This window comes from Gambusia affinis, linkage group LG01, assembly GCF_019740435.1.
Source record: "Gambusia affinis linkage group LG01, SWU_Gaff_1.0, whole genome shotgun sequence".
NCBI classification, from domain to species: domain Eukaryota; kingdom Metazoa; phylum Chordata; class Actinopteri; order Cyprinodontiformes; family Poeciliidae; genus Gambusia; species Gambusia affinis.
Window position 1 is genome coordinate 32,352,354 of NC_057868.1, and position 16,624 is coordinate 32,368,977.

Here is a 16,624-nt window from a genome sequence, read left to right on the forward strand (position 1 = left end):
TTTAGACCGCAGCAGAAGTTTCCTTTTAGGAGGACAATTAACCAAACCATACAGCCAGAGCTACAGCATGACTTAGATTAAAATTGGCATTATTGGAAAGAACTTGAGCTATTTTAAAATAATAATAATAAGGGGTTTAAGTTTTGATGTGAAAAGTTGCTTGTTACAAAATGACATGGGCTTATGATACATGTTAGTTACATTATTTTGCAATCAATGCATCCATTTCCTCTCTGCTTTACAAAATATGGATTACTTTGCTATTACACAAAACCTTTCAAGTTTGTGGTTTTAACATGATCTTTCGTGAAAACATTTGAGGGGTGTGAACATTTTTGCAAGACATTTTACATAATGTTTATACAAAAAAATGAAAGATAAACAGCTAGCTGAATCCAAGTTGTTTTGTTTATGCTCAAATCCTGTTGTATGACTTTAATGCTGTGTAATGCATGTCTGTTTTCAGAATAAACCTTGAATAATTAAGCCTTTAATTGCTGTGTTGCATCTGAGGTAGAAAAGACTGCATAAAAATAGAAAAAATATATATAATGAAAACATAAAAGACAGGTATTCATGAAAGAATCCAATAGTTTCATTTATGCTTTGGAAAAAGAAGGGATGGAAAACTTTACTGTTTGGAGTGTCACAGTAAAACTTTCATCATTTTATCCAAAATGTTATAAAACTTTCCTTTCAGGTAAAGAATTCCCTTGATATTATGTTTCTGTTGCCTCTTTCTCTCTTTTTCCTCTTAGCCATCCATTATTTGCTCCGTCACAATGTTTGCTGTCTTTCCCAGACTTGCCAGATCTTTGCCGTTATCAGCTTGTCTCTGTTGGCTCTCCGATTAAACCATATAAATGAAGTGGCCTGAATGTTTGCCATTCCTGAGCTATCACACAGGATACAGCTTATCCGCTACCTTTACACAACAGCAGACAGGCCAGGTGTCGAAATTAGCAACTTTCAAATGTCATATTTGCTGCTGCGAGGCTGATTTTATACAGCTAAAGCAGAATGGCTGCTTGATTGTCTTTTGGATGAGCGGAGCTGTCTGTCCTATCTCTTTCTGCCTTTTATGATTCCCTGTTTCATTTAACAAGAACGTTACATGTCTCATCAAATCTGGTAGCCTTATGACAAACCTGTCGCTCCAGGGCGTGATTATGCAGTTTGGCACATCCATGGTAGATGTGGTGCCAGTCCTTTCACTGTCCTTTCACAAAAGCGTCTACTTTTTCAAGGTTTGTTCTGTCTTTTTCTTAATAATGTGGTGCTAAAATATTATTGGAAAACTGTCACAACAGATATAGCATAAATTAATCAGTATCTGAGTTTCTTAGCTTGTATAAAACAGGTTGAATGAATCTTTAAAAGCAATTCAGCTAAAAAGCATGAAGGTGAGCTTTTACAAATTTAAATATGTAGATATGATCTGCATACTCACGCTACTATGGCTAATCAATAAAAACACTTTAATAACTCCTTAATGTACTGTAATGTTGTTCCAAAAACATGAAACCCTCTTCTATTGTTGATAAAATGGTGGAAAAATATTTTGAATTGTTTTTGATCTTTACACTAATTGTTAAACAAATAGAAATAAATTGTGTAAGTGACTTAAAACAGAAAAAGTTTAGTCTGATTTGACATTAGGCTGAGAGAGGAAAAAAAGCTTCACTGTACTCAATTATCTTGTTTCAACTGTATGTATAGGAAAGATTATTACTGAATGGAGAACAGATGAGTGACATAATAATAGCATATACAAATGCAAAACGAACACAAACCTTAAAATTATGACTTGTAAACTAGTCATCAGAATAAACATTTTCTGCACGTTTTAGATTTGACCTCAATCTTGAGCTGAGGAGACAAGAGTTTAAGTTTTTTCAACCTGAAAACAATCTCACACTTTAGTTTTGGGTGACAAAACTGAACATGTTGGATATGTTTAATTGCCCATGTTGCTCATGTTGTCCAACTTGGGCAACTTGTTGGACAAAGTTTGGCAAAGATCTTGAATCAGTTTAAAATGATGCAAACAGGTCAGGATGATGTCTATGAAGAGTGTCAGCTTCTTTTGGTAAAGATAACATAAAACAATGTGTATCCCTTAAAGGTTCATTTTTTAAAACAAAATGTTGAATTTGACATCTACAGTAGGTTTTGACAATAAGCTCAAGCCTGAAATTTGGTCTGAACAGGACAAAGAAAACCTGAATTACTCTGACATGTTTGACATGAACCAACGACCAGGATTGTTCTGGATTGATCTTTGTCGACCTGACGTGTGTCCCCTCCTCTTAGCTAACATATTAGCCTCCAACAGAGAAGGTGGAAGTGCTGACATTCATAAAAAGAGGCACAGGTGAAAAAAAAGACTTCTGCCATCTGAAACCCCCTTGAAATTTAGACAAGAAGGTTGCTTTGTGGCATTTGTCACTGGCACGTAATCTCTTAATCTATCAGACAGGATGGTGCCGATAACCCACCACACACACTCGCGCAAACACATACAGTCATGTCACTTGTGGGGACTTCACATTGACTTTCATTAATTTCTACAGCCTAACCCTTACCATAATCCTAATCCTAACCTGAACCATCACATACCTAACCCTTACCTTAACCTTTACCCTAAACATAACCATCACAGAATTAAACCACTAACCCTAAAACAACAATTCCCCTCATGGGGACCAAGAAAATGTCCCCACAAGGAGCAATGGTCCCCATAACCCCAGATTGTAGACAGAAATAGGTTCCCAAAAGGATATAAAAACCTGGTACACAGCACACCCACCCACACACACACATACATACACACAAGAAGTAGGGTCACACATTCCCGCAATCAAGCCCTCAGACGTCCCTCACGCTGCAGCAGAAGCAGCAGAAAGAAGATGATGGGGGGTGGAGGGCTTGAAAAAGCTTTGCAGCCTGGCTGCTGGTGACGAGCGATCTGCAGCCTGACATATGGGTAGCGTTCCTTCATGCATCAGGCTCTGTCACAGCTGCTCTGACAGTGTTGTAACTCCTGTCTCTGTGTGCGAAATAGGAGTGCATGTCAATGAGTCAGCCAGGCGAGGGGGAGAGAAAATTAGAGTCGTCTTTGACTATCTGCCTCTATCTGCGGCTCAGTCAAAGGAACATCCACTCCATCGTGTCTTTCCATGTTTCTTTATTTCGATTCTTCAGCTCGTCTCATTGCTGATAATCCAGGTATTATTTGCAAGAGATAAATAGGAGCTTTTTTTGTTAAAAATGTGTTGTTAAATTGCTTATCTTGGAGGTACACCTGTTGCAATTAATCTGATGATAAATTTAAAGTAATTTCAATAATTTCCATTCTGATTCTTAATGTTTTTTGAAGAGCAGGTTTGTTTCTAGAGACATTGTAATCTACTTTATTTATGATCAGTTGTGTGTGGTTTTTATTTCCTTTTCATTTATTGGTTTCTGTGTTTTATTCTGGATATTTAAAACGTCTTCCAATTTCAGTGTGGAGTGTCCATCCATCCATTTTCTAACACCCTTGTCCCTAGTGGGGTCGGGAGGTGCTGGTGCCGATCTCCAGCTAATGATCCGGGCGAGAGGAGAGCAGTGTTACCTAAACTTTATTTTAGTTAATACTGCTATCAAAACTACACTACTATCATTTATTTTAAAATTTTGAAGAAATGTAAAAAATATGCTGAGAACTTGTAGAACAAATCCAGAAACTAATTTCAATCAGAAATAAATAATTAGTGTGTTTACTTATTTACTTGGCTAAATGTGAAATATTTTATAGGGTATGAATACTTTTGTAAGACACTTTACGTTTTCCATGAGCGATATGAGAGTGCGATCAATCTTCCTGTTCCAGGAAATGAAATAAAAAAGCAAATGTTTTCCAAAAAGGTCAAACAACATATCCTCTCAAAATACAAGCTGTCAAAGTCAAGTCATGTCATAATTTGTTTCTCTCGTCTTTTATCAAAAAAGGCCAGACGAAGAAAAAAAAAAGGAAAGCCAGACTGGCTGCCCCACAACTGCCAGAGAAATGATAAAAATCAGAGCTGAACCGCTCCGATTCAACAGGAGTTATTGATGCTGAAGTTTTGTTTCATAAGTTCATTCGCATATTTATGATTTTTTTTTTATTTCAAAGTTGCCCGAAGTGAGATCATCAGACAGCTGACAGACTGCTGGTTAGCCTTCTTCAGTCCTGCAGCCTGAGGACTTGTGTTAATACTGACTAAATTACGCTCTATCAACATCATCCTGCGATGCAAAAACGTGCCAGAAGTCAATGAGTGTGAGAGTAATATGTGTCACTGGGTCAGTTTAGCTTGGCACGGTCTAATTATCAGTTCATGTGTGTTTTTATAAAGTCTGTATTTGCAGCTAGAGGCATCCATGTGTGAATGTAATTTGGTGTATGATTGCGGCGCATGCTAAGCAGTTTATTTTGTACGCTCTGCAAATTTTCTTAGTTTTAATTGCAGCAAGGTGAGCCAGATTCTTACATGCTAAGAAGAGGATGGGGATGGACCCCCTTCCCCCATCATGTCCCTGCCAGAGTGGAATGAATTCCCTTGGTGGGTCTCAACTGCCCTGGTCCCAACCCCCCCTCCGCCTCCTCTTTCAACCTTTCTGCCAGAACCCCATATTTTATGGCTCTCCTCACCTTCCACAGATCTAACCTCCACCCCTTCCCTCATCCTGCACATGTGCCCTGCTTGGCACACCCTGAGGGCATGTCAAGAGTGAACGCTCTACAGCAGCTTAATTAGGCAACTATGCCTGGCATCCAGAAGTATGGAGAGGGGGGTAGGCGGTCCCAGTGCTGGGGGCAGCTGAGGTACGTCGGCATACGGGGTCGACTTTAGTTAGGATCTAAGGGATATGCTTTAGATAAAGGGTGTACAACTGGGGAACAGCTAAACCCCATCGTATCTGTATTAGCCAATGATCTGAATCCAGCTGAAGCCTGTTACTGGGGGCCAAACCTTTACTGTTGTTTGTTATTCAAACATGCTACAGCTACTTTGGTTGACTCCAAAAGAGCTGAATTATTTTTAAGCAACCCAGGATATTGTTTCCTACACAAACCTCACTTTAATCAGTCGCCAGCTGTTAGTGATCAGAGTGACGTAACAGATGACAATATCCAATGTTAGATGAAACAGTTCAACCTCTGGGCAAGCTGAAACACACTTAATTTATAGCAAAATATAAAAAAGTGCTTTTTTTTTTCTTTTCTTTTTTTTTTAGAAGACCAAGCTGCCCTGAATTTTGAATTGATCTTTCTCACTGCAGAATAAAGAAATGTTTCAAAGCCACACAGTTTTCAGCTTGCAACCCAACAAAAAAGACTCATTGGGTGAATTATCTGCTGAGTATACAGGACTTGACTACACTCAACAAATAAATAAAGAAGAACATAATGGAAAAGTTTGTTTATTTCCGCAACTCAAGTGACACACATTTTAAATACACACAGATAGAAATTTTCTACTTACAGGGAGTGAAAACAAAACATTTAACACCAATAAAAAACAGTTTTATAAAAGGTGTGTGATCTTGATAAAAAAAGTATGTTTAATACCTGCTTAAAGACTGTTTTTCTGACAATCTAATTTTAATCTGACCAACAAGCCTAATTTGAATTAATATTTTAACTTATTGAATATAGATTAATATTACTCTAATATAAGTTGCAGTTTTAACCTTTTGTTTTCTCCCCAGATCACACAGTCTTGTATTGTCTTTGTCTTGAAGTTTGACAAATGTGCAGCCAGAGTTAGTTTATTTTTTTTTTACATAAAAAGCTCAATAGTGTGAATTACTTTTTAGTTTTGATTAGAAATAATACTTGTGTTGCACCTTTAAAACCATTATGTTTTCTCATGCAATGATCATGGATTTTTATGCTCAGAATTAGTGTAAATTGTTATGCATATTTAAGTTATTCTAAAGTGATTTGGAGGATTTCCAGGGGCAATGTGTGAAGAAATCTCTTATCACCTAAAGGTTGCCCATTGTTTGCCAACATATCATTTATAAAACTCGTCCTGGTCCAACTTCAGAGAGTTTGATTGCTTTCTAAGAAAACAGAAGAAACTATAATAATACTGAGATGTGAAAGCTTTGACTGTATCCAGATTTCCTCAGACACTAAGATCAGTCGTACCTACTCACATTAAAAATGTGTTTTTGTTGCATCTTCTAGTTGAGCACCTTGCCATTATTGACTCCTCTTACACTAGTTTTTAACTTAAGTTTGCAGCATCTGTGTACCAGCTGAAACTTGGATCAGATTTGGTCATGCAATAAGATGAGTATCCCACAACCTCTTATTGCATGCAAAACACATGTTGTATGCAACATTATTGTATAACTTGTTGCATGCTCAAGAACCAGTTGCTGGGCTTCTTTTCCACTACTGTACAAGAACACATACTGTATGAAATAAACCTGTTGTGTAGCATTTATTTGCTCAGATGAAAACCCACAAACTAATGGAACGTATTATGTGCAGCAACACAGTCAGCCTTTTGTCCTTGTTGTCTTTTAGCAACAACGTGGGATGAAATCCTGTTAACTTTTTCAGTCTCACCAGTCTGTTATTTTCAACTTCAAGAGCTTTTCAATTTTTATGCACGTTTAACAATTGTTTTTTTCACCATTAGTTTTGATCATCTCCGCTGAAACAGTTCACCTTCAGAAGGGCTCCACAAATCTCCTTTGATCTGAGGATGGAAGGAAAGGAAGGTCCAGAATATGAATAAGTGATCGAGCCAATACTGACTCAAACACAGCAGCATCTAACATGTCTTTTATCTACATGCAGTAGCTTGTACACGTACACACACACACAGAGAGAAGATGCTGCTTTAAATTACAAGAAGAAGAAAAAAATGGATTCCTGGGAAGACAGCCGTTCTTGAATTTTAATCTGCTGCAAAGGATGGTGCTTGTGTGTACAGAGCAGACAGGGATATTTCATCATCATGGCTGCTGGTCTGCATTTCAACATAGTATTATGTTGTGTTTCATTTTTCAAACTCTGGGAATCCAGACAATGTTGGCATGAAATTATTTTTTGTTCTGAATTTTTGACGCACTTGTTAAATGCCACAATTTTGTTATCTTGTCAATTAATTAAGGTCAAAATTATTGAACACTTTTTTCTGTCCATCCAGAAATAACGCCATTATCAAGCTCTTGAATAAGTACGTGAAAATCGTGAGAAATTGCTATTTGTTGAAAGAAAGAAAAAGATAGAAGAAAGAAACAGAAGAAAGCAAGAAAAGAAGAACGGTCCTATATTGCAATTTATTGTCGCCACCTGGTGGCCAAATAGATAAATCTAGTTTAACGCATGATGTGTTTGGATAATTTAGAAAGACTGAAACAACAACAACAACAACAACAACAATAATTAATAATAATAATAATAATAACAGGCTTTTAAAGGGTTTCATGTTCACCTCTAAAGCATTCTTTCGTGCCAGTGTACAGTTTAAACATCAAAAAGGTATTAAACTTAGTGGTTGGATATATTTTCATATTAATGACATTAAAAACATTGTTCATCGCAGTAGTTGTTCTTTCTTATATTGATTTGGAGATCATGTTCAGTTTTTCTCTCATTGAAAGCTGTTAATTTGACCAAAATGACCTCCTGTCATTGGATAAAAACAACTGCTCAAAATTAATTGAGAAGTCGTGAAATCAACCCTTTTATATCAGTATGCCGTAGTCAATTTTTGACATCACAAAAAATCGGACAATGCGACTTCCAAGCACCACAAGCGCACGTCTATTTTTCCCCCTTTTTTAAAAAAGGCACTTAGACGTCCGTGTGCTAAACAACTGGGGTCCTTACAGAGCTTTTGCTTCGTGATGGACAATGTAGTTTTTACAAGAGATTGTCTCACTCTCTTAACAGCACCCTGGACTTCACATCCCAGAAACCTTTGCTCGTTCTGCTCGTGCAGAGCATTATGGCGTCTCCTTGAATCGTCGATAGATCGCTGGTGTTTTATTGACAAGCTGAATAACGAGAGTGTGAGTTTAGTTATAGCTAAACTATCCTGGTGGTTTTGGCTCTCTGCTCACAGCTGGAGGTAAAGTAGTCTCAGTTTTGTGCAGTTGAGTAGTTGTTTTTTTTGGGGGTATAATCTTCGTTTAGCCTTTAGCTAGCCAACGTCTGAGGGTTGACGTTATTACTACACAAGTAAAATTAGCAATTTTTTTCCGCCCATTGGAATTCTCGTTTGTTTAAATTTTGACCGCATCTTTATAATACTGCTTTTTTACATTGCAGTTTACAGTTTGTTGAAAGACATGCCCTAATACCAAACGAGATTGCAGAAAACATCTTCTGTCTGTAATCATACAGGAGACGTTATGCTATGATGTATTTATTGCTGAATGTAGTTGCGCTGTTTTGTGGCACTTTTGTAATTGCTTTATGTATTTTACCCGTTATCCTCTTGCTCAAATAAAGATTTATTTTAAATTATGAAAGGTCCACTTGTTACAAAGAACACAACCATTTTTTGACGAATTTTTATTATATAACATATAGGTCAAAAACTGACAGAAATCCGGAAATGTGTTTATAAATGTAGAAATCCAGAATAAACATCTGTTCAGGTATTTTCAGATGACTACGTTTCTGCCTTTACTTCTCCCGATGATATTTTTATAAAATATTATTCTAATTACTTTACTCCAGACTGCAAGGATAAGTTTTTGTTCAGAAGTCAGGAATGGAGATAAAGAACAATAAAGCAAAATAAAAAAAATCAGACTCTATTTGTTAAAAAAAAAGGTACTGAAAGATATATCTTCTAAATCTGGTCCTGGCTGTTTATTCTTCTGTTTCAGGGCTAAAGTGCATTGAAAAACCTTCACTCATGTTCTTGTGCCTTTTTTAACTTGCAGATGGCTGCTGACACAGACAGGAAGGATGCCGAATCATCAGGGAACAAAGACCGGGACAGGAAGCGGAGCCGTTCACGAGATCGGGATCGCAGAGGATCACCTTCACGTAAACGGCATCGTTCCCGTGAACGAAACCGCTCCAAATCTCCAGACAGGTGACTTTAGCTGAGGCACACAAACAAAACTTAAGTGGTTATGTACATGTGCTATGGATTGTTTGCTTCTTTCTAATTTGTGTTACAATAAAAAGGGATCGTCGTATGAAAGATAAGGACAGAGACAAGGACCGGGACAGAGACAAAGACAGAGACAGGAGCCGCAAAGACAGAGACAGCCATCGGCGCGATAAAGATCGCAGCAAGAGATCAAGGTATGAAAAACACAAATGTGAGACATCATGATCCTACTGTAAAAATATAAATACTTTTATAAAAAGATTTAGAAAATAAATGTAACTAAAAAATCCCGACAAAAATATGTGGTGTAATTGGTTTTCTTTGAATGACCATAACACACAAAATATATTTTTAAAGGAATTTCTTTAAAATATGATTACACATTCAAGGGAAATGTCTCCAATTCACTTAAATTCTATCATTTCTAAAGACCCAATCTCCGTCTAACCTTCATGACTTATTTTTTCTTTCATGAAAAAAACACCTAAAATCTTCCTCTGAAATTCAGCTTTTATTTTTATTTTACTGCTATTTCCAAATCTTGGTGTTGCTAATATTAAGATTTAAGAAATGCATCGACCAGTGCCTGATTTCATATTTGGCTGGTTCTAAATTAGAGATGATGAGCGTATGAAAGTTTTGTGCAAAATATCTAACTGTCACATTGCTATCTTTGTAGAAGCCTGTCACCAAAGTCAAGGGATAGCAAGTTAAAGAAGGAGAAGGGTATAAAAACAGAGGAAGAAGAAGATGACAAAAAGAAGAAGGAGAAGGTACGCTCTGGACTCGTGTTTTCATTTAGTTTATTTGTTCCGCAGATCTTATCTCATTTCTGATCACTGTTGTAAATCATGCTTCTGTCTGCAAGAATTTAATAACTGTCAAGCTGAATTACTGTAAGGAATTTAAAACTTGGCAAAGAAAAAGAAACAGTAGAAATGTAGTTATTCATGCACCATCTATGGACTGAGTGCTCTTTTCTTTAAAAGTGTTATTATTTATTTTATGTTGTTTATGTTTAGGTTCAGCCACTCTCTTTGGAGGAGCTTCTGGCCAAGAAAAAAGCAGAAGAGGAAGCCGAGGCAAAAGTGAGAATTTTCACTGCATATTTACTTTCTTTCAGAGATTTGATTTTTAATATTTTTCTTTAACTTTATCTGTTTTGTTTTTAGCCAAAGTTTCTGTCTCGAGCAGAGCGAGAAGCTGAGGCTATAAAGCGCAGAGAGCAGCAGGTGGAGGAAAGGAAAAAGATGCTGGACGAGGAAAGAAAGAAAAGACGGATGTTCCAGGACATTGGGAGAAAAATGCTAGGTTTGTTTCACATTCTAGCTTGAAAATATGTTAAGCTCTGGAAACATGTTTGTGAGACTTGATATCTGTTTCTCACAGAGGATCCCCAAGAAAGGGAAAGAAGGGAGCGCAGAGAGCGAATGGATCGAGAGAACAATGGGAATGATGAAGATGATGGGAGACAAAAACTCAGAGAGGAGAAAGACAAAAGCAAAGAGCTCCATGCCATCAAGGTTAGTTTCAAGAGACCAAACTCGAGAGAGGTCTGCAAGTAAATTATTTTAACTATTAAATTATTTAACATGACTCTCATGGTGAGTGCTGTACCATATTTAGGCTGGCCTTTAACAACAAAATCATCCTCCTCATTTGTTTTTTCAATATGTTGTATTATATGATATTGTTTTTATTGCTTTTCATTTTGAATCTGTTTTCTGTGTTTGTATACCTGAAATCAGTCCAGTTTAGGTTTTTTATTATTTTGATTAAAAATGAATGACATGCGTTCCTGTCCTATTGACTAAATATTGCATCAGCAAAAAAAACAAAACATGAAGATCTCAACAATTATTGCACTCCAAACAGTCCTTAGCAACATGAATATTGCGCATACTGATACTGCAATGGTGATTTAAATATATTGTGCAGATCTAGTTTCCATCAAAAGGGAGTCATTCTATTATTTAGTTCAGTATAACCTTTACGCCTTTTTTATTTAGAAAGATAAAGCCCAAAATGGTATTTATAAAGTACTTCTTTGCTTTCAAAAACAGAGACTAAAACCTAGAGTCTTTTAGATTTTCTGGGTCTAAAATGTGTTTATTTTTTTGCTAAGGTTCCATATTTTTACAGTAAACATGAATGTGAAATTAAAAATGATGATAAGCAGCATGCATGCTAATAGTTTAACCTAATTACAGGAACGATATCTGGGTGGAATCAAAAAACGCCGGAGAACTCGCCACCTGAACGACAGGAAGTTTGTATTCGAGTGGGATGCTTCTGAAGACACTTCAGTCGACTACAACCCGATGTTAGTGGATTATAAAGTTATCTAGAATGGGTTATTTAATTTTTTTTCCAGGTTTAAATATTAGATTTTAATCTCTCCCTGCAGCTACAAAGAGAAACATCAGGTGCAGCTTTACGGGCGCGGGTTCATCGCTGGCATCGACCTGAAGCAGCAGAAAAGAGAGCAGTCACGTTTCTACGGCGATCTGATGGAGAAGAGGCGTACGCTGGAAGAGAAGGAGCAGGAAGAGTGAGTATAATGATATGAAATGGTGTAATCTGTCTGGTTGAAGGAATCTCACATTGTTTTCCCAACAGGACGCGACTGAAGAAGGTGAGAAAGAAGGAAGCTAAGCAGCGCTGGGACGACCGGCACTGGTCCCAGAAGAAGCTGGATGAGATGACAGACAGAGACTGGCGAATCTTCAGGGAGGATTACAGCATCACCACCAAGGGAGGGAAGATCCCCAACCCCATCAGGAACTGGAAGGAGTATGAGCTGCCCGCTCACATCCTGGAAGTCATCGACAAATGCGGCTACAAAGTTTGTTCAAGTCCTTAATCCTGCTCTGATGTGTAACACTGGTTTCTGTAACGCTGACTGGTGTCTCCTGTAAACTTCAGGACCCAACACCCATTCAGAGGCAAGCCATTCCTATTGGCTTGCAGAACCGTGACATCATCGGCGTGGCTGAGACGGGTAGCGGCAAAACGGCTGCTTTCCTCATTCCTCTGCTGGTCTGGATTACCACTTTGCCGAAGATCGACAGGTAGCAGAAATAATCCTTCTTTATTCCTCAGTAACCCCTTCAATCCGCCTCCATCCTGCCGGTTACAGCGGTCTGCTCTGTGTGGCAGGATCGAAGACTCCGATCAGGGGCCTTACGCTGTGATTTTGGCTCCGACTCGTGAGTTGGCTCAGCAGATCGAAGAAGAAACCATCAAGTTCGGGAAACCGCTCGGCATCCGAACGGTGGCGGTGATCGGAGGAATCTCCAGAGAAGACCAGGGCTTCCGACTCAGGATGGGCTGTGAGGTGAAACATTAATACTTAATATCTGCCCTGACAAAGTACCAAAGCCACTATAACATTCAATCTTTAAAGTCAGAACTGTGTGAAATCAATTGAAGACAAAATAACTCGTCTGCTTAAGATGCAGACTTACTTTTGTAGTTTTCTCTGACATTGTAAGATAATTCTGCTTTCTCTTTCACCAGGTAGCGGAAACTTTTCGGTTCATAAACGTCTGAGTTTTTCCTCTTCTAACAGATCGTCATAGCAACGCCCGGTCGTCTCATAGACGTGCTGGAGAACCGCTACCTGGTGCTCGGCCGTTGCACCTACGTCGTCCTGGACGAAGCCGACCGTATGATCGACATGGGCTTCGAACCGGACGTCCAGAAGATTCTGGAGTACATCCCGGTGACCAATCAGAAACCAGACACCGACGAAGCCGAGGACCCGGAGAAGATGAAGATGAACTTTGAGTCGGGGAAACATAAATACAGACAAGTACGTGAATCTTTCTGCTCCACCCCGCCGCTGGCGCCAGGTGTTCTCTGAACTCTTTGATTGCGTCTTGCAGACCGTCATGTTCACCGCCACCATGCCTCCCTCTGTGGAGAGGCTGGCGAGGAGCTACCTGAGGCGCCCCGCTGTGGTTTACATCGGATCTGCAGGAAAACCCCACGAGAGAGTGGAGCAGAAGGTCCTGCTCATGTCAGAGGGAGAGAAGAGGTGAGAGACAAACCAGCACGACCTCCGAGGATTGCAGAAACCGCAGCCTGCTGAGCGCTTCCTTCTTTGTGCTGTGCAGGAAGAAGCTGCTGGAGGTCCTGGCGCACGGCTTCGAGCCGCCCATCATCATCTTCGTCAACCAGAAGAAGGGCTGCGATGTGCTGGCCAAGTCCCTGGAGAAGATGGGGGTGAGTTACTGTGAAACAGGCGGGCAGTTATCTGACTGTAGAAGAAGAAAACAGAGAAACTGGGAAAAAAACATCTGTTGCTGACTTTATCATCCATCCATCTGTTCATCCACCTGTCTGTCCGTCCATCCATCCATCCATCCATCCATCTGTTCATCCACCCGTCTGTCCGTCCATCCATCCATCCATTTAAAATGGATGGATGGATCCTTCCTTCATTCTGTCCGTCCATTTTTCTATTTATCTGTTCTATTTGTCTCTTGTTTTCCTTCCATCCATTTTTTCATTTGTCCATCTTTCTATTTGTTCTCCTTCCACCCTTCATTTTATTTATCCATCCATCTTTCTATTTGTCTCTTTCTATTCTTCCATCCATCTGTTCATCCATTCAGTTTGTGTTTTCAATTATAAATTTATTGATTTATTCGTGTATTGTAAATTTTTTCCATCTCTTCGTTTGTCCATCATCTTTTCATTTGTTTTCTGCCTCATTCTGTCAGATTTTTTTTCTCCATTTCCTAACGGTCTGTTTTTGTCGAATCTTTACATGAAGCCTTGTCAATGTAAATTGAATAAAATAAAAATTGGGGGGACGGTTACACTTTGAAATGTACAAGACAGAAGGAAGACTGAATAAATCTGAGTCTGGAATGTGAGCAATAAAATAAATAGGGACCCTGACTAGATGGTATAACAATGTAACACATGAACGTTCCTCCGTTGCTCTTCAGTACAATGCTTGCACGCTGCACGGAGGCAAAGGCCAGGAGCAGAGAGAGTTTGCACTTTCCAACCTCAAGGCTGGAGCCAAAGACATCCTGGTGGCCACAGACGTTGCTGGTCGAGGAATTGACATCCACGACGTCTCCATGGTCGTCAACTACGACATGGCAAAGAACATTGAAGGTGAGGAGGCCGCCTTGTTTCCAAAACAAGATATCTGTTACCAGAGTTGGGTAGTAACTAGTTACATTTACTCAGTGAGTAACCTTACTATGCTGTACTTTTATTATGATGTATTTCTACTCTAACTTGAGTAAAATTTTGGATTTTCTACCCACTGAATGAAAAACAAAATTCAAAAATTCACCAGACATTTACACAAACCTGCAGATTTTGTTAAAGTTTCATAAGTTTTTTTGTTTTTTTTTTTTATTGAAAGAAACTGATTTGAAAAAAATGATTTTTGCCTGATTTTATTTTTGTTACTTATCTGATTTATTGTCATTTTGGTTTTTAAAATACCAAAATTTCCACTTAACTTTATAATTCGGTCCGTCTGATTATGTCATTTTTGAACATTAAATACTTGATTATTTGAGCAGTTACTCAATATTTGAGTACCTGTAGATTTTTTATTTTTTTTTACCAAATAGTTTTTTACTCTTACTTGAGTAAAAATATAATAGATAATAATACTTTATTGATCCCCAAACAGGGAAAGAGGGAAATTTTGTTTGTCCCAGCATATCACACAATAAAAATTATAAATAAGTAATAAACAAAATAAACTTACGACAGTTCATAGGCGTGAGCAGTGATAGTCTTAAGGACACACACACAGTGCTCAGTATATTGCTAAATATATATCAGGCTTTCCCCCAGTGTATTGTAAGCCTGGCAGGCCACCAGGCTTTACTTCTGCCCCCAACAGACTAAGCTTTGTTTATTTAAGTCTTTTTAAAATGTTTGCGTTTTTTAAAGACTTTATAGTTGGTGTTCAAATGTTAATCTTCCTGTCTTCCAATAACACATAATTATCAAGTGATTTTTTAAAATTTCCTGTCAATTTGAAACATTTTTTAACTGGAAAAACACGACGATCCACTGGATGAATGAGCGCCCAACCACCAGGCTTGGCACGTTTTCTGGGAGAAACCTTGAGTATTCAACATTTAACATGCATAGCTCTAGAGACTTTGTGTGTATTATATGTTGAAGTAGTGCTGTTCTTACTTGAGTAACATTTTTGGGTTTTCTGCCCTCCTCTGTCTGTTACTTCTAAGAACAACACAAACATAACCACGTCTCACTTTTTCCCCCCAAAGACTACATCCATCGTATCGGTCGTACTGGTCGTGCTGGTAAGAGTGGTGTGGCCATGACGTTCCTGACCAAGGAGGACTCTGCGGTGTTCTATGACCTGAAGCAGGCCATCCTGGAGAGCCCGGTGTCCACCTGCCCTCCGGAGCTCACTAACCACCCAGACGCCCAACACAAACCTGGAACGATCCTGACCAAGAAGAGGCGCGAGGAGACCATCTTCGCCTGATTTATTGGTTTCAGTTTAATTTACCGAACACAGGACTTCAAGTTTATGCCTCCTTATCATGTATATTCATCTTCCCCTCTTTTACCTCCGTTTTGGTGTTTTATTTTTTTTTTTCAGCCCGTTTGTGGAAGAAAAGATTACTCTGTACCAAAAGGTGAACGGGTTGATGAATTTTACTTGCTAAATTTGTTTTCGAACCTGATGTACCATCAGTAACGTGGACCCAGGATTGCTGTACAAGTAAAAAAAAATTGATTAATAGCAGACAGTGTTGAGGATGCTGAGAACTAGGTGCCGTTTTTAGTGAATATTTGTTGTTATGATCTGGATCCTCTCCAGATTATAACACATAAGAGACCAATAACAGATTAAATGTTCATTTCTTATGATTTGGATGTGTCCCCTTTGTTCAAATCCATGTTTTAAACATTTGTATGACCTGACTACAGCATTTTTAAATGCCATTTGTTTCATAGGTAGGGCTGGAATAATTAATATATATAAACACACGATCAATATCAGATGATACGTCAGACAGATTTTTCAATAATTTCACTGAAATCCTCAAACCGCACAGCATTCTGGGGGATGTAGGCAGATTAAATGCTTCAGCTGCTCAGACCAACTAAGCTTCAAGGCTGGTGGTTCAAATGACTCACTCTCCTTGGTTCCTTAGCAACCCTTTGGTTACCTAGCAACGGACTGTTGAGTAACTTGGTCAGCAGCAGTTTAAAGTTCCCTCACTGTGCTTCATAACTGCTTAAAGATAGAAAACCATGGCGTAAAAGTGAGAACGGTGGATGAAACCAGAGAGATCTCACCACCAGTTTGGCAGCATGTTTAAAACAAAACACCTAATCAATAGTTATGTATCAATGTAAACAAAAAAGGTGTAGCTTCCAGCCTGATGATTAAAAAATAGACTATAAAACATATTAGTGGAACTTCTAGGAGCATTCTGTTGACAAAGTTCAATGTAATTATTGCGTGTGAAAACTGAAAC

At 38.5% G+C, this 16,624-nt stretch overlaps 1 protein-coding gene across 3 annotated transcripts; it reads left to right on the forward strand.

Moving 5' to 3' along the window:
• Positions 1–7,963: 7,963 nt before the first annotated feature.
• Positions 7,964–16,007, forward strand: ddx23 (DEAD (Asp-Glu-Ala-Asp) box polypeptide 23). Of its 3 annotated transcripts, none has more exons than XM_044130346.1 (17): positions 7,964–8,123; positions 8,947–9,101; positions 9,197–9,316; positions 9,802–9,895; positions 10,145–10,210; positions 10,295–10,433; positions 10,512–10,645; positions 11,333–11,445; positions 11,530–11,673; positions 11,742–11,967; positions 12,048–12,193; positions 12,282–12,459; positions 12,694–12,936; positions 13,010–13,161; positions 13,241–13,349; positions 14,081–14,255; positions 15,398–16,007. In XM_044130346.1, the coding sequence occupies exons 2-17, from the start codon at positions 8,947–8,949 to the stop codon at positions 15,619–15,621; spliced, it is 2,418 nt and encodes an 805-aa protein (XP_043986281.1). In that variant the 5' UTR covers positions 7,964–8,123; the 3' UTR covers positions 15,622–16,007. The 3 variants fall into 3 exon arrangements, with proteins under 3 accessions (XP_043986281.1, XP_043986290.1, XP_043986300.1); XM_044130355.1 differs by having other exon boundaries at positions 7,968–8,147; XM_044130365.1 differs by having other exon boundaries at positions 7,993–8,064.
• Positions 16,008–16,624: the final 617 nt, after the last annotated feature.